At 46.1% G+C, this 18,099-nt stretch overlaps 1 protein-coding gene across 1 annotated transcript in view; it reads right to left on the bottom strand.

Moving 5' to 3' along the window:
- Positions 1–5,304: 5,304 nt before the first annotated feature.
- The window catches only part of DNAAF11 (dynein axonemal assembly factor 11), a 62,844-nt gene continuing 50,049 nt past the window's right edge, over positions 5,305–18,099 (bottom strand). The window contains exon 11 of the mRNA XM_074984815.1: positions 5,305–5,555. Coding sequence (XP_074840916.1) covers positions 5,372–5,555 — 184 coding nt within the window. The 3' untranslated portion in view covers positions 5,305–5,371. The remainder of the gene's footprint in view (positions 5,556–18,099) is intronic.

Here is an 18,099-nt window from a genome sequence, read left to right as displayed (position 1 = left end):
ACTTCGAAGTAGCATGCACGTGTAGACGCAGCTACTGTGATTCAGATGTGATTGCAGAAATCTTGGTGAGTTTATTTTGGTGTCTTGCTATGCCCATTAGATTTTTGATCTTTGAGCAGAGGCTCATATTGATAAAGCAGCATGCACAAAAAGGTACCTGAAGGGGGTCTATCCAAAACTTAGATCTGTGCACTTTTAAATTCTGCCCTTTTAAAGCATAAATAGAAAAGTTTGGGATAAACAGGAAAGTAGAATGAGATCACAGCTTCAAACCCAGCATAGATTTGAAAGCTGACAGCTGGTCTTGTGAGTGTTCCTGCAAAGAATAGTCAACACGTTACCTTTAGGGTTATTTTTAAAATTCATTAGCCAACAAAAAGTTGCTTGCTATTGACAGGCTTGCTCCTGAGGGAATCCACATCAGAAACAAACAGACGGAACAGACATCTTGGCTGTGTCTACACTACAAAAATAACTTCAAAGTTGCTTTCTTGGAAGTACAACTTGGAAGTAAGCAACTTCGAAGTTGAAAGTCTACACACACTTCAAAGTTAAACGTCAAAGTAGGGCATTACTCCATTCCTAGGAATGGAGTAAGGACTTCGAAGTTGGGCTCCCGACTTCAAAGTTAACTTAAAAGTAAGGGAAAATGTGTGTAGACTCTTTGCTGGCTACTTCAAATTAGTGCCTAGCTTCGAGATTAACTTCAAAGTTAGTTCCTAGTGTAGAAGCAACCCTTGTGTCCTAAAATATATTCAGTGATGCAATGGCCAAACTTCTACGACTACAGACAACAGAAAGTTTTGATGGGTCAATTGATATTTTAGTATATACTTTAAATATCTTTGTAACAAAACACTTTTGCAACATTTTTTCAAAATTTTTATGAAATAATATTTTTCTGCTTTCTATTCTTAATTAGCCCAACACAACCGGCTGAGCTCTGAGAGAGCAAACAGGATGTGTTTCTGTGTAATGCAACAACAGAATTATTACTTTTTAATGAAAGCTTATACTCTATTACACAGTTCTGGTGCAAGGGGTGGCTTTTGTGGTAAATTCCAAGGCCACTAACTAATCCCACTTCATAGAACAAAAGTCGTGTTTTACCTTACCCATCATACACCATCTATATTTCCAGTATGGCAGTAGATCATCTCCACCTACGCTCTACATGATATTACTCAGTCGAGGATCTGGGAGTAAGCTACGTTCTTCCTAACTGACATAACAACAGAGATTCTATAGCATGAACTGTTTTGATGAACAAGCCAGAAAAATCCATCTCTCTCATTGTAGCCATAATTGTTCCATGGTGATCATGGCCATAAAATACAGGACAATCTTATTTCAGGTATTAAAGTCAGCAGATATGACTCTGAATGCAAAGAGGCTACAGAAAACAAAAAAGCAGTCCTGTAGCACTTTAAAGACTAACAAAATAATTTATTAGGTGATGAGCTGTTGTGGGACAGACCCACATGTCTGTCCCACGACAGCTCACTATCTAAAAAAAGTATTTTATTAGTCTTTAAAGTGCTACAGGACTGCTTTTTGGTTTTGTGAAGATACAGACTAACGAAGCTATCTCTCAGTGACTGTTCAAGAGGCTATAGGTTTATTGAACAAGAAGGTGCCATATTTGTGCCTTCAATCTTTAGATTAGAGCAGATTAAGGAGATTTTAGGGTTGAGGGATTTACATTACACAAATCTAAGATTAGAAAAAAAATCTCAACTAAGGGCTGAATCAGAAAGGAGATTGCAACACTGAATTCAATGCTGGTTAAATTCAAGGGACTGACACTTCCAATGCTTTGGCTCAATGTCTTTTTCATCCCTATATTTCCCTTTCAACTAATACAGGTTGAACCTCTCCAGTCCAGCACCCTCGGGACCTGACTAGTGCTGAATGAGAGAATCTGCCAACCCACGGAAGGTCAATATTGTCTGCTAACATTTCCACTGCTTCCTGGGCTCTTAGAAGACATTTAGGGGGTAAATTACAGTAAATAACAGCACAGAACACTGACAGACTGGATGGGTGGCTAGAATCAAACTTTATGGGACCACAGGAAACTTGGTCACCCCCTTGATAAGTGGTCATCCACCTAATTAAAATCATGCTAGATTATGGATGTTGCCAGAGGAGAGAGTGCCAGATGAAAGAGGTTCAACTTGTAGTGTACAGAGCACAAATATGAAACTCCTGTTCTTACATCTTTTATCCATTTCAAATTACAACTGAGGAAAAAATATAAATTTACATCCAGCAAATCAAGAAGACTGGAAAGTCTCTCAGTGATCAACAGCGTTTTGAGAAAGATCATCTATCCATAAATTCTTACATCTATAAAAAATGGGAAGCACTTTATGAAGATTATAATGCCTTTTTTATCTTAGCCTACACACAGACAGAGAAGGTAACATTTACTGTTTCTACAGTAGAAGGGTTTCTACAGGCATGTTAACAATAAACAGGTTATCAGAGAAGGTGTGGGGCTGTTACTGGATGAGGGAGGTAACCTAGTGACAGATGATGTAGGAAAAGCTGAAATAACTCAATGCTTTTTTTGCCTCAGTCTTCATGGGCAAAGTCAACTTCCATATGACGGTCCTAGACAATGAAGTATAGGAAGGTGGAGGGCAGCCATCTGTAGGGAAGGAACAAGTTCTGAGCTATCTAGAATAACTAGATGTTCACAAGTCCATGGGTCTGGATTTAATGCACCCAAGGGTACTAAGGGAATTGAGAGGTCCCTGCTGAATCTTTGGCCATTGTCCTTGAAGACTCTTGGCGATCAGGAGAGATCCCGGATGACTGGAAAAAGGCAAATGTAATGCCCATCTATAAAAGAGGAAAGAAGGACAATCCAGGGAACTATAGATTGGTCACCCTTACCTCAGTCCCTGGGAAAATAATGAGGGAATCCTCAAGGAATCCATTTTGGAGCACTTGGAAGAGGGGAAAGTGATCAAAAGTAGCCAACATGAATTCACTAGGGGCAAGTCCTGCCTGACCAATCTGATTAGCTTCTATGACAAGGTAACAAGCTCTGTGGACATGGGGAAGTCAGTGGATGTGATATACCTTGACTTCAGCAAGGCTTTTGATACGGTCTCCCACAACATTCTTGTCCATAAGTTAAGGAAATATGGATTGGATCTTTGGACTATAAGATGGATAGAAAGCTGGCTTGAGGGTCGGGCTGAACGTGTACTGGTCAATGGCTCAATATCTGGATGGCGACCAGTTTCAAGCAGAGTGCTGGAATACTCGGTTCTGGGGCTGGTGTTGTTCAACATCTTTATTAATGGCCTGGATGAGGGACTGAATTGCATGCTCAGCAAGTTTGAAGATGACACAAAACTAGGGGGAGAGGTAGATACGTTGGAGGGTAGAGGGAGAATCCAGAGTGACCTGGATAAATTGGAGGATTGGGCCAAAAGAAATATGATGCGATTCAACAGGACAAGTGTAGAGTCCTGTACCTGGGGCAGAAGAATCCCATGCATTGTTACAGGCTAGGGACCAACTGGCTCAGCAGCAGTACAATGGAAATGGACCTAGGGGTTATGGTGGATAAAAGGCTGGATATGAGTAAACAGTGTGCCCTTGTAGCCAAGAAGGCTAACAGCATACTAGGGTGCATTAGGAGGAGCATTTCAAGCAGATGTAGAGAAGTAGTTATTCCCCTCTATTCGGCATTGGTGAGGCCACATCTGGAATACTGTGTCCAGTTTTGGGCCCCCCAGTATAAAAAGGATGTGGATTTGCTGGAGCAGGTTCAGAAGAGGGCAACAAAAATGATTAAGGGGGCTGAAGCACAAGGCCTATGAGGATAGTCTGAGGGATTTGGGCTTGTTTAGTTTACAGAGAAGACTTAGAAGCAATTTAATAGCAGCCTTCAGCTTCCTGAAGGGGAGCTCTACTGAGGAGGGTGAGAAACTGTTCTCAGTGGTGTCAGATGGCAGAACAAGGAGTAATGGTCTGAAGTTGAAGAGGGAGAGGTGTAGGTTAGATATTAGGAAAAAAACTACTTCACCAGGAGGGTGGTGAAGCATTGGAATGCGTTGCCTAGAGAGGTGGTGGATTCTCCATCCCTTGAGGTTCTTAAGTCCCGGCTGGACAAGGTCCTGGCTGTGATGACTTAGTGGGGTTGATCTTGCTTGAAACAGGAGGCTGGACTAGATGACCTCCTAAGGTCTTTTCCAGCCCTATGATTCTGTGATACTTTCCAATCTCTGAATTTTTGCATAATCAAGGACTTTACATTATTAAAATGGTGAGCACTATTCCTACATTATGACATGCTGACATCCTGGGCCACTAGAAAAGTGTGTATGAGTGTCAAGAGGGCATGCAAGTGAGTTGATTTGCTTCTGAATTTTCTATATGGAGAAGCAGGGGAGCTCTCTTTTTAAGGATTACCATAAATAAGTGGGTTTTCTGCATGCATCAGAATTTCACAATTATTCAGATTATAATGCCACTGTGAGTTCACCTGCAATTTGATGACTCTACTGGTTGTACACCTATAAGAAACTATGAAGGGAAGGGTGGCTTTAGTGATAATCTTTGAAAATAATGAAAGGTAATGAAACATGGCTGTCTTTTACAACAGTGTAATGACAGATATGCTGTACCCAGACTCAGGAGCTAAAATTAGGATGTTGGGGTATACAAAACATATCCAGATGATATGCTAAAAATCTGCTGCTTCTACTTTCTTTATGACTGTGATGGAATAATTCCTGAATATGACGTGAGAAAAAAAAGGTACCATAACAATCTAATAATGTCATAAACTAACATTGGTCCCTGTTGATTGGATTAGTAACCATTACTTAAAAGATGAGGCTCTTGTAAGCACATATTTATATTTCTAAGACAAACTTTGTCCTTGATCAAGAGACTCACTGATTTTAGTAGATGCTGCCAATATTCTTCCATGTGCAAAATTTGACTTCAACAAAAGCTGCATCCACATATTTGAGAGAAGAATCTATTTTTATCATAATTAACCATGAAAATAAATGAATGCTCCATTGTCACACTTAACATCTCATCTTAAATTGGACTGTGGGTTTGTACAGTGTCAAGTTCAACGGGATGCCAGTACTGATCAGAGCTTTCAAGCCATTCCACTGTATAAATAAATAAATGGAAAACAATTTATTAAAGGCATAGCTGATATAACAAAAGACAGAAGCAAGATAAAGCACAAGTATAACAGAAGTCAGTTTAAAGTATAAGAGAAATAATACTATTTTGTAACTTCAGATGCTGCTGCTAAAATTGGAATCAAGAAAACTGCTCAGGCAAACTCTGGGTCACATTGATAACAAAAATCAAACCTTACAGTAACATTTCATATCAGGGGTGGAACATCTTGGTTATCCTCAATGTCAACACAGTTATACTTAGTATCTGTAACCTTTGGTTGCTGAAGCCTAATAGGTCCTTGCTCAATTCGCTCCTTTTCTTGGATTATGTTTGCCACATCAGGGAATGAATATTTGCTAGGATCCACTTCTAGTTTCTCAACTTGCTCCCTGTAACAGAGAACACGTTTATAAATAAACCTTCCTTACAACACTACAGCTACGTCTACACTAGAGTGCTCTTTTGAAAGGGCTCCCTTCGACAGAGAGTGGTCAAAAGACGCTCTTCCAAAGGGGAGTGTCTACACACGGGCCGGGGCTGGTACTGTTGACGAGCACCATACAAAGGGCCACATACCACATCAAAAGGGGCCATCCAGGATGTCGAAAGAGAGTGTCTACACTCACCAATGGCCTCTTTCAAAATGCTCTGGAGTGGGTCACAAGGTGGCTAAGCCCTTCTGGGGCTGTGGCAAGCCACTCCTTTGAAGGGCCCCTCTCCAACACCCTTGGCCTGCACAGCATGAGGCCTGTGGAGCTGCCACAAGCCCCACAGACATAGTGCCTACAGGAACAGACATGGAGCAGCAGCAGCTTGACACCCTCCTGGCTGCCACCAGAGGAGTGGGCGCCCTCCTGGCAGGGGCCCCCATTCTAAGGGGCAGAAGGGAATGCCCCAGACCTTGGGGTCCTCTGTGACCACCCCCAGGCACTCTGCCAGCTCTGGAGTTACCTCACGAGCTCTGAGTGGTGGGAACAACTGGTCATGGGGGAGTGGGACGATGAACAGTGGCTCCAGAATTTCCAGATTCAGTGGCAGACCTTCCTGGAGCTGTGCCAGTGGCTGTCCCTGACCCTGAGACACCAGGACACTCATATGCAGTGCATGCTCCCTGTGAAGAGAGTCACGATAGCTGTCTGGAGGCTGGCCACTTCAGACATCTACCGCTCCATGGAACAACAATTTGGTGTAGGCAAGGCCACAGTTGGGGCTGTCGTAATGGAGGTAAGAAGGGTTGGGCATGCACCCACTGGGGGATGAAGGGGCTGGGGGGCCGGACACACACTGCACACCCTCATGGTGCCTATGTCGTCCGTCCCCTGCAGGTGGGCCACGTTCTGAACACCCTACTCCTCCAGAGGGTCATACGCATCGGGGACCTGGACATGGCCATGGCGGGCTTTGGCGCACTGGGGTTTCCAAATTGCTTTGGGGCCCTCAATGGGACCCACATATCTTGCCATGCCCTAGAGCACAGTGGAGGACAATTCATAAACCGGAAGGGCTACCATTCTTCTGGGTCTTCTGGAACTCAGGCCTGTGCCGCTGGTTGGAGGCAGGGACTTACATGCCCCGGAGGGAGATCCCACTGGGGAACACCACCATGCCCCTCTGCCTGGTGACTGACACGGCATACCTGCTCCAGCCATGGCTCATGTGGGCCTATATGGGCCACTCCACTCCCAGCCAGGAGCGCTTCAACAGCCAGCTCAATCACACCCGCCAGGTGGTTGAGTGCACCTTCAGCCACCTGAAGGAGCAGTGGTGCTGTCTCCTCAACCACCTGGATGTGGGCATCATCAATGTCTCCCAGGTCATAGGAGCCTGCTTCACGCTCCACATATCATGGAGAGTAAGGGGGAGGCCTTCATGCAGGGGTGGACGACAGAGGCCAGCACAGGCTACCCCCAGCCAGCTGCCGCCCCTAGCCACCAGGCCCACCAGGATGGGATCTGTGTCCGGGAGGCCCTGCACCAGTACTTTGACCAGGATCCCCTGTTAGCGCCGCCCCAGCCACTCACGGTGGGCCTTCCACACACTGTCCCCCACCTCCCGCATACTCCCCCTTGCCTCCCGGCACTCCCCACCCATCGAACACACAGCACACAGGAGTTTTTGAAAAATAAACAGGTGTATTGGTAACTGCAAAAACTGTGTGCACAATAGTTATTGCTAAACATAACAGAAAGGCTAACTATTTACAGTAAGGGGGGCTAACTACAGTAGGACGGGTTAACTATTTACAGAGGGAAGGGAAACATCACTCTGGGGCAGGGGTGGAGGGCCAAGACCCATGCCGTCTCCGGGTCCCATGCCCCACCCCCCACCACCTATGGTTCCTGGCAAGCGGTACGGGGAGAAAGGGCTAGGGATTGGCCTCAGGCCTGCAGTCTGGGCTCGTGGGGTCCACTTCCAGGGGGCTGGCAGGTGGGGCCACAGCGGGGGGCAGCAAATGGGGTAGCAGGAGGGGACTGCCAGGCGAGAAGTTCCTGGTAGGTGGCTACAACATCCTGGAAGGTGGCCAGGAACTCCCTCCAGGCCGCCTAGTGCCCGGCTGCCTCCAGCTCCTCAAAGCAGAGCTGATGCTCGGCCAGCTCCATCTAGCACCAGATGGAGGCAGAGAGGAGGGGGTCCTCCACCAGCCACCTCTGGCTCTGCTGCGACTGAGCCCATCCTAGCATTGGTGGTGGCTCCAGCTGGTCATCATCCCTTGCCTCTGGGGGGCTGTCTCTCCAAGGGCTCTCCTGGCCCCTGGATGGTGCAGCTGTGGAAACAGGGGGAAAAGAGGAACAGGCCGTGAGTACTCACCCCTGCCCCGTGGCCCATGCCCCATGTGGGCACCAGGTCCCCTTCCCCTGTTTGTGGAACCTTTGTGCAGTCTGCACCCCCTCCCCTGGGGGCAGGGCATGGCGTTGTCCATGGGAGTAGGTGCTGACAGGCACTGGTGGCCATGTCCTGGCAGGCTGGGGTCTTCCAGGACTGTGGGGGGCCCCAGTCATCTATGGTGCTCCCATCCCATGATCCAGAGTGTGTGCCCTGTTGGGTACATACCTGAGGGTCCACTGCCGAGGTTGGGGGATGGCCGTCTGGCTGATGCCTGCCTGAAGGTGCGGGAGGGGAGGTCTATGACCAGCCCCCCGTCCTCACTTGACCAGTCCCTGGCTGAGGCTGGCTCCATGCCTGGCACTGATGGTGTGGGGCTGGCCATTGGTCCCAGCTCTGGCTCCTTGGCTGAGGTGTCCAGGAGGCCCACCAGGGAGGTGGTGTCCCAGGGGCCAGGCTGCTCCTGAGCGACCTGTAATGGGGCAGGAAGTGGGGGAAGCCCCCAACTGGCTAGCTGAGTCCCGAGCCTGGGTGTAACCCTGCTGCAGCTCCTTCACCTTACTTCTGACCTGGTCAGGAGTGTGGGCAGGGTGACCCCAGGTAGTCAGGCCCTCTTTGGCGGCTGAGTTCCAACACTTGCTCCCCATGATCCGGAGTACCTCCTCCTCCTGCCAGAACCCCAGCAGGTCCTGTACCTCATGCTTGGTTTTCTTCCTCTGTGGCTCCTAGTATTGCTGAGCTAGGTATTAGGATGTGCAGGGCTGAAGTCTAAATTGTCTCTTTTTGCGCAACAAAGAGATGCCTCGAAAATGGAGAGTGACCTGAGAATCTTTTGAAGTGTGAAGGGAGGCACCGGTTTCTCTGAACAGAGCTTAGTGCCCTCAAAGGGAAGATATCTTCAACTTCCTTTGGGCATCCAGACAAGTGGGGCCAAGAGGCATGTTACATCACACATCCATGGAGATGGATCTGATTGCAGTATCAGTCATGTTGAGAGCAGAGGGTAGTGTTATCCTTTAATACCAACTGTGGTTTAAGGATGATGTCCTTAAACTGTTCACGATATGGCTCAGGTAGCTACTTAATAAAGTTGTTCCATTTTGAGTAATTCATGTAATTGTATTTCACTCAATGATTTGTAGTTGGTGATTTGAAACTGAGGTGTGAACAAGGAATATTCCTTCCTGCCAAATAGATCTACCTGTTTCCAGCCTATATTGTGCGGTTTGGACTTCATACGGTGTGGACAGCCACGAGAATTGACCACATCCACCACAATGGAGTTGAGTGGAGGGTGAGAGAAGAACTCTGTCTCTTACCAGACATAGTACTTTTTGTCTGCTTGCTTGCAAGTCAGTACAACTGTTGATGGGGTCTGCCATATTGTTCTTGCAGGAGCAAGAAGGGATTCATTGGTAGGGAGGGCCACTTTTGCAGAGGAAGATGAGTGGAAGATGTCCAGGAACTTGTGGTGCATGTCCTTGACTTCCCCCACAGGTATCCGGAGAGCATCAACCACTCTCTTTGTGAGGTTGTGGGACTGGCAAAAATCATCTGCCAGGCTTTGTGGAGGAGGCATGACAGCTTTACAAGGAGGAAAGGAGAACACAGTTTTTGGGGTTGCCTCCTCCTGAACACTGCCCTTACATTCTTCCAAGATTCTCTGTAGGGGCTCCAAAGCCCCGAATGCCAGATCCAAGGAAATGCGTCTCAGGGACTCATGGGTAAGCATGCAGGACAGGGGTCCTAGTATGGCATGGAGCCCAGTGATGGATGACCATAGCAGGACAGCAGCAATGTGGCCATCTGAATATCTGTCTGGGGGCTCCAGCTGATAGGGCAAGACAAGCAGGGAAGACTTTCATGCTGCATGGAGACGCAGTGCAGATGTCCTGGTACCAAACCGATGAGAGACTGGTACATCAGTGAAACAGAGATCCTTTTAGTGATAGAATTCCAGAGGAGTAGCTCGATGTCACTGACAGTACTGGGGAGACAGAGATTTTGGTCGCACCAGCTGGCCAGGTTCTAGAAGAGGCATTGTTACTGATGGGGCGCTGTGTACCAGTGAATCCTTGGAGTGTTTGCTCCCATCCTTCTCCTGAGGTGCCTCTTATTGGGGGCCTGTGTCATTGGATCTGTGGGCATATCAACAGCACTTGCAGATGTAATCTTCCCTGAGCTGCGGTTACCAGACTTGGCATGTCTCAGTGCCATGGTACCAAAGATACAGAACATGCTGGGGGTTGTTTGCAGTGAGCTTGTGGTGGGGACTTCCCACTATTTTTTGACTTGAGAGGCATCAGGAGCTGATTTCTTCACACCATGGCCTTTGGATGTTACAGGCTGTGGGGAAGACTCCTGTCTGTGTGAAGACTCAATGTAGGTCCAGAGAAGGTCTGAGATATGCCCTCATAAATATAATTTTCTGCCTCAGTTCTCTGTCTTTGCAAACCAAGGTCTATTGTCTATTATCCTTCTCTGAAGAAATGAATACATCATAAATGTGTGTTTGATGGGGACAGCCTCACTGCAGGAGAGGCACTTCTAGAAGCCCATACAACAAGGCATGCCCCACTGAGGGGGAAGGTTCCCCAATGAAGGGCAGAGATTAAAAAGTGCATTCTATATTTACTCTGTCTAAACTCTCTATATAGTCATTATATGTTAACTGCTACTAAAATTTAGGTTCAGGGTACAAAGAAAGCATGAGGAAACAGATGTTAACACTTTGTTAAAAGCTACATCTCTAGCCAGAGGTGGTTGAAAAGGACATGAAGGGAGTTAGCCCCTGCATGCTGACGGGCATTGAGGCAGGGCATGAGGGAAGATAGTGAATGTGTGGTCCTAATGAAACTGATACTGAAGTTCTCTGATCAGCAGTGCAGGGATGCAAACAAACCTACAGTGGAGCACTATGCGGATTTTACTCGAAAAAGAACTTCTGATATTTGTAGTTTATTGACTAAATATAGCTCTTATCGATTAGTACTATTTTCTGACTGCTGGAGTAGCACTGTTTTTGATCACAAATGTTTCTTTTCTGATCTATTTAGCTCACTCATTCCACTTTAACTATTTAATATTCTCAGTATATTACTCTAATTAGACAGTCCCTGGAAAGCAGAAATAAACAGAAAATTATTCACCTTGTGAAGTAACTGAGGCTCTTTAAGATGAGTGCCCCTGTGGGTGCTCCACACCAAGCGTAGGTGCACCCTGTGCTTCACCTGAAGAGTTTTACAGCTTGTCCATACAGGTCATGCATATGCAGTACCTGCTCATGCTCCATTGCTTGCTGGAGTATTAAGTGTGTGATCTGGACTCCTCAGTTCCTTCTCTAGCACAGAGCCTATTTAAGCTCTGAAGCAGAGGGGAAGAGGGCAGACAGTGGAGCATCCATAGGAATATTTGTCCCAAAGAATCTTAGCTGCTGCACAAGATAAGTAACCTTCTCTTTGAGAGAGAGATGTCCTTGTGGGTGCTCTACTTCAGGTGACTGTAAAACTGAGTTCTGTAGTGTGGCAGGACTTTGGAATAGGATGGAAAACAGTGGAGAGTACCACTCATCCAAGCTGAGTGTCTATTTAGGACCTGGGTTAATTGCACAATGTTTGGCAAAGGTGTGTTCAGATGCCGGGGCAGCCTTACATATGTCCACCAATAAGACTCTTTTGAGAAGCTCTGTGAACAGTGATATAAACCTAATGGAACGCATCCCTAAGGTTGGCAGTGACTGGGAGCCCTTCACAATTGGTAGCCAAGACAAATGCACCCCAAAATTCATTTAGAGAGATTTTGTGTAGATACGGGTGCTCCCTTGGACCATCTGATATGGATATAAAGATATTTGGAATAGTCTGAAATGCATTTGCCCTGTCAAGATAAAAGGCCAGAGCCTTTTAACCTCCAGAGTGCACATGGTCGCCTCAAACAAATTTGCATGTGGTCTGGGGAAGAAAGTAGGAAGTTCTGGTTTGGAGAAGAAACTTGGGAGATACAGAGGCTCATTGATGTGGAAGAATAAATGCACCCGTGTAAAAATTTGGGATGAGTCCTCTGCTCTTCAAAGATATAGCGTATGCTGGGTCAGCCATAAGAGACACTATCACCCCCCGACACACACACACACACACCCCTCATGGATGTGATGACAAGAAAGGAGACTTTCACAGAGAGATGCAACAAGGAGTAAGTTGCTAGAGTGTCGCATGGTTTCCCATATAAGGTGGTGAGTACAAGATTTAAGTCCCAAGGCACCACAGGTAGTCTCACAATAGAGCAGAAAGTTTGGATGCCTTTGAGAAATCATTTGGTGATCCATCCAACATGAGGATGTTGAGATGGAACATTGATTGCAGCCAAATTTCAGTGAACTGAGAAAAAGGCCTGACTGGTTAAGGGTATTTGGGCATTGGTATGGCTGATATTTTAGACTAAGAGGTAGGCTAAAATGACAGGGGTGGTGTAGGTGCAGCATCTGCTTGTTTTGTAATGCACAATGTCATGAATTTCTTCCACTTGTGCATGTAGGTGGAACATGTGGAAGGCTTTCTTCTATGAAGTAATACCTGCTGAACATATTCTGAACTTGTCATGAGAAAGCCATAAAGCAGTCATGTTCTGAGCTGCAGCATTTGAAGGTTGGGGTACAGAAGTTGTCCTTCCCTTTGGGTAAGAAGATTTGGATGAAGTGGAAGTGTGATTGTGGGGTGGGCTGACATCCATGTCATTAAGGGGTATCATGGTTGTCTCGGTCATGATAGGAGTATTAGAAAGATTCTGGCCCCTTGGGGCAATCGAACTGGTGGGAAGACATATAGAAAGTTCCCGTTCCTGCTGATTAAGAATGCATATCCCTGGGAGTTCTTCCCCAAGAAAACAGGGGACATTTGGTGTTGTGGGATGTGGCAAAAGAACTATATGTGGGTGGCCCCAATGTTGGAATACATATTGAAGTGTTGAATTGCTCAATTCCCATTTGTGGTCTTGAGGATACCATCTGCTGAGTTCATCTGCTGTGGTATTGGAGCAGTCAGATATATATGCAGCAAAAATGTGGATGTTACGAAGGATGCATAGATTCCAGAGCTTTATGGGCTCTGGCTCCTTCTTGTCGTCTGTTATTATTTGTGTGTGTCAACTGAGCACGAATGGGAGAAAGTTGCAGCAGGCATTGCATGTTATGCAAATTTCCAGAAGGTTGACAGAATATCTGGTTTGTCTTGTGGACCTCAGTTCCTAACCTGTGTGATGCTGAATGTGTGCTCCTTACCCAATGAGGGAGGCATCCATCAGGAAGAGTGGTGATGGGGGCTCTTGAGTGAAGGGGATATCTGAAGACTGGTTGTGGGAATGAGTCCACCAAATTAATGATTACTTAATCTTGTTGGGCATCATCAAATGGATATTCATGCTGTGTTAGGTTTGAAGACTGCTGACATTCAACCCTGCAGGCATGACATGTGCATTTTTGACCACAAATGTGCATGAAGTTGTGTTCCAAGACCTGTAGGCATTTGTGAGTCATGATTTGTAGGCTTATCTGAACTGTGGCTGTGATAAACTGAACAGTGTTGCACTTTTCTTGAGGGAACGAGGCTTTGCTAGTATGGAGTTTGCCCTGAGAAGGATAACATCCAGGTAAGGAAACTACTCCTTGTTTTCACCAGTGCACTATTACCACTGTGTAAATATTTGAAAATATAGGGGTACTGCAGACAGACAAAAAGGTAGCACCTTGTATTGGTAGGGGTCTGTCTAATATGAATCTGAGAAAACACCTGTGAACAGGACATAATATCATGTAGAAATAGGCGTTTTGGAGATTGAGGGCTGAAAACCAGTCCCCCTGCTCCAGTGCTGGCATGACTCACCTTAGAGCAACACTTGAAATCTTTGCTTTCTTACAAATTTGTTTCGTCTCCTAATACCAAGGATGGGTTGACAGCCCCCACTTTTCTTTTGAGTTAAAAAGTTGTGGGAGTAAAACCCTTCTCCCCTGTGTTGTGTGGGATCTGACTCCATTGCCCCCAGCTGGAAAAGATGGTCTACCTCTTGTCACCACAGTAGTTTGTAAGGGAGGTCCCTGAAGAGGGATGGGGCCATAAAGCTCTGTGTGGGAGTGAAAATACGGAGAGGAAGGGGATGATATAGCCTGAATGGATGACTTCTAGGGCACATTTGTCAGGGATAATTTCTACCTAGTTGGTGTAAAAAGGGTGCAAACAATCTCCATAGAATTGGATGGTGGTACCAGTCATTGACACACAGCAAAGATCTTCTAGACCCTGGACCAAATCTTCAGATTTCTTTGTTAGAGGAAGGAGGCTGAGACACCATTGATGGTGGGGGGGGCATCACTGTTGTGACCTTTGCCTTTGTGGTTGCTGCTGTTTGTATGATTTCTTCTGAGTGTATAAAGGGTATCCGGGGCACTGGTATGGTTGATACTGATACTCCCTTTTCCTTGTGGTGGGAGCATATATGCCAAAGGACTGGAGTGTTAGCTTTCAAGTCCTTCATTGTATGAAGAGCCTTGTTGGTCTGTGCCTTAAACCGCTTCTTCCCATCAAAAAGATCTTCCACTATATTCTGTATTTCATGGGGGGGTGGGGATGTGGAAGATCTGAACTGCAATGCCCTATGTATGACTACAGCTCCGGCAGTAGATCTGGCTGTCCTGTTGGCAGCATCCAGCAAAGTTTGTAGTAGCTATCTGAGCAATGATTTGGGCTTCAAAGACTTATGATATGAACCATTGTCTTTTTGCCTCTGAAATGTCTTCAGTAAAATTCATGAACTTAGCATAGTTCATATAGGCTTATTTGGCCAGTACAGCTGAATGGTTAGATATCTTGAAGTAGAGGAAACGCAGACCTCTCACTCGAAAGGTCTAGACTGCTGTGCATCTGAAGGGATGGATCTACGCTGTTGTTGCTTGCCCCTTTGGCAGGCTGCTTCAATGCATATTGGAGCTGTATATGTAAACAAAAATTTACGTCCCTTACATTGCAGGGAAGAGGAATTATGGCTGGTGTTTGCCAAATCATTTCCATTGGATCTATGATGGGAAGTCAGTGGATGTGATATACCTTGGCTTCAGCAAAGCTTTTGATACAGCCTCTCACAACATTCTTGTCCATAAATTAAGAAAGTATAGATTGGATCAGTGGACAATAAGATGGATAGAACACTGGCTCGATGGTCGGGCCCAATGCGTAATGGTCAATGGCTCACTATCTGGATGGAGGTTGGTTTCAAGCAGAGTGTTGCAAGGCTCGGTTCTGGGGCTGGCTTGTTCAACATCTTTATTAATGACCTGGATGAGGGACTGGACTGCACCCCCAGGAAGTTTGCAGATGACACTAAGCTAGGGGGAGAGGTAGATACGTTGGAGGGTAGAGAGAGAATCCAGAGTGACCTGAATAAATTGGAGGATTGAGCCAAAAGAAATGTGATGTGGTTCAACAAGGAGAAGTGTAGAGTCCTGCACTTGGGATGGAAGAAACCCAAGCACTGGTATAGGTTGGCAACTGACTGGCTAGGCAGCAGCACAGCAGAAAGGGACCTAGGGGTTATGGTGCATGAAAGGCTGGATATGAGTAAACAGTGTGCCCTTGTAGCCAAGAAGGCTAATGGCATATTATGGAGCATTAGGAGGAGCATTTCATGCAGATCTAGAGAAGTAGGTGTTCCCCTCTATTCAGCACTGGTGAGGCTACATCTGGAATATTTGTGTCAAGTTTTGGGTCCCCCAGTATAAAAAGGATGTGGATGTGCTGGAGCAGATTCAGCCAAGGGCAACAAAAATGATTAAGGGGCTGGGGCACATGACCTATGAGGAGAGGCTGAGGAATTTGGAATTGTTTAGTTTACAGAAGAGAAGACTGAGGGGTGATTTAATAGCAGACTTCAACCTTCTGAAGGGAAGCTCTAAAGAGTATGGTGAGAAACTTTTCTCAGTGGTGGCAGATAGCAGAACAAGGAGCAATGGTCCGAATCTAAAGTGGGAGAGGTGTAGGTTGGATATTAGGAAAGACCTTCACCAGGAGGTTGGTGAAGCACTGTAATGCGTTGCTTAGAGAGGTGGCGTATTCTCCACCCCTAGAGGTTTTTAAGTCCCATCTTGACAAGGTCCTGGGTGGGATGACTTCGTTGGGGTTGATCCTGCTTGAAGCAGGGGGCTGGACTAGATGACCTCATGAGGTCCCTTCCAGCCCTATGATTCTATGATAGCAGAGGGAATATCTTAAAAGAGGAGGAAATTTTTAAATGCTGATTAACACATGCTGAGTCTCTGACATCTGCTCTCAGGTGATTTTAGGCTCATTGGCCACTCTTTTAAACAGGTCTTGGAATTGAGAGAAATCACCTGCTGATGTAGGTGGTGGAGGCATTACAGCTTCATCAAAAGGAGGAACTGGTGTGTGGGGAAGTATCCAGGGTACTGTCTGCTGTAACACTGGGGCTGCGTCTACACTACAAACTAAAATCTAATTTATTAAAATCGATAGCTTAATGCTGGGTTTTATCAATTTGATTTTGAGCATCCTCACATTCCCCCCACAAAATCGACTTATTGCTGCCATGCACAAGTAGCTTAAATCGACTGCTATAGCAATGTATTATGGGAATCTATCCCACAGTTCCCTGAACCCTGTAGCACTCTGGCTATTTTCACTGGTGCAGCATGGGAAAAAATGCCCTGCAAGTGGCTGTGGGTATCTGACGACATCTTCCCACATTTCATTTCCTGTATTTCATTTCCCTCATTCCCCTGCCATGTTAACCAAATGTCCCTTTTTCCAGGCAGGATCTGACTTACCTGTATAAGAGATGTGCTTTTTATAACAGATGAGAAGGGAGGGGTAGTAATGTACTTAGGAAAGGTTATAAAAAAGATTGCGGGTTTCCCAACTGACAGGTTTTCAAAACAGGATGCAGAAGCATGGATCTCTGAAGGCTTGAATCTGGATTTAGACCTCCTGTCAAAGAAGATCCTCACATCAATAATTTTGTCTCAAAGGCTCAAGAGCCAGTCAGGGCACCAACAGGCGGGTCCCTCCTGGACTGGGCAAAAGGTGCAGACCCTCCTGGACCTGCAGGGTGAGTAGGATCTACTCCAAGATCCCAAAGTGAAGTGCCGTAATGTCCAAGCCTACGGTGGATGGCCACTGCCATAGCAAAATGAGGCCACCCTCTGCTTCAGCATGGAGGAAGTCCAAGAGAAGGTGAAGGAGCTCCAGCAGGGCTACATCTGGGCCCAGTATGCTGTCCAACATTCCAGGTCAAGGCCCACCACTTGCCCCTATTACCAGGGGGCCCAGGCTTGGATCTAGGTTTAGACTTGTCAAAGAAGACCCACAGAACAAGAATTTGCAAATGAAATTTATGTTTAAGAAGACACAGGCACTACACTGAAAATGCAATGGATCATTACATCAGTTATGGCTACTTTGGTTGCTCACCAACACTCCGGGGCAAAACCCACCACCTGCCCCTATTGCCAGTGGGCCTTGGCTTGGATCTAGGTTTAGACCTGACAAAGGAGACCCTCAGAACAAGAATTTTCATCCTTGCAACCACTGCAAAACCTGGAAATGCATGTTTAAGTAGCAGACACGAGCACCACACTGAAAATGCAATGAATCATAAAATCAGTAGAGGCAGACCCCACAGAGAATGGATAGATGATATAGTAGATTGGTCCACAGCTAGTCTACAGAAACTAAGCGACTCCGCCCTGGACAGGGGACAATGGAAAGGAATACCGAGAGAGATGGGCACTGAGCCCACGGTTATTGATGATGAGGATGATAAAATCAGTTATGGCTTGGTTGGTCACTGCAAGCCTTACTTGGAGAACTGTGGTAATTGTAGAGCTACTACACAGCCTTCAGTGGTCTTTGAATAAAACCCATACAAAAATTTGATCAGAAAGGACAGACACTCTTGTGACTTGTGTCTGCAAATGGAAACTTGCCTCTGGACAGCTAAAAGACCCCCGACTATAGCCAGCCCCTGAAAATTATGTCTGCCAAGGGAGACTTCCCCCAGATGGATAAAATACCCCCGACTATAGCCAACCCTGAAAATTGTGACCACCCA

This window comes from Carettochelys insculpta, chromosome 2, assembly GCF_033958435.1.
Source record: "Carettochelys insculpta isolate YL-2023 chromosome 2, ASM3395843v1, whole genome shotgun sequence".
Lineage (NCBI taxonomy): Eukaryota > Metazoa > Chordata > Testudines > Carettochelyidae > Carettochelys > Carettochelys insculpta.
This window is presented reverse-complemented; position numbering and strand designations above follow the sequence as displayed.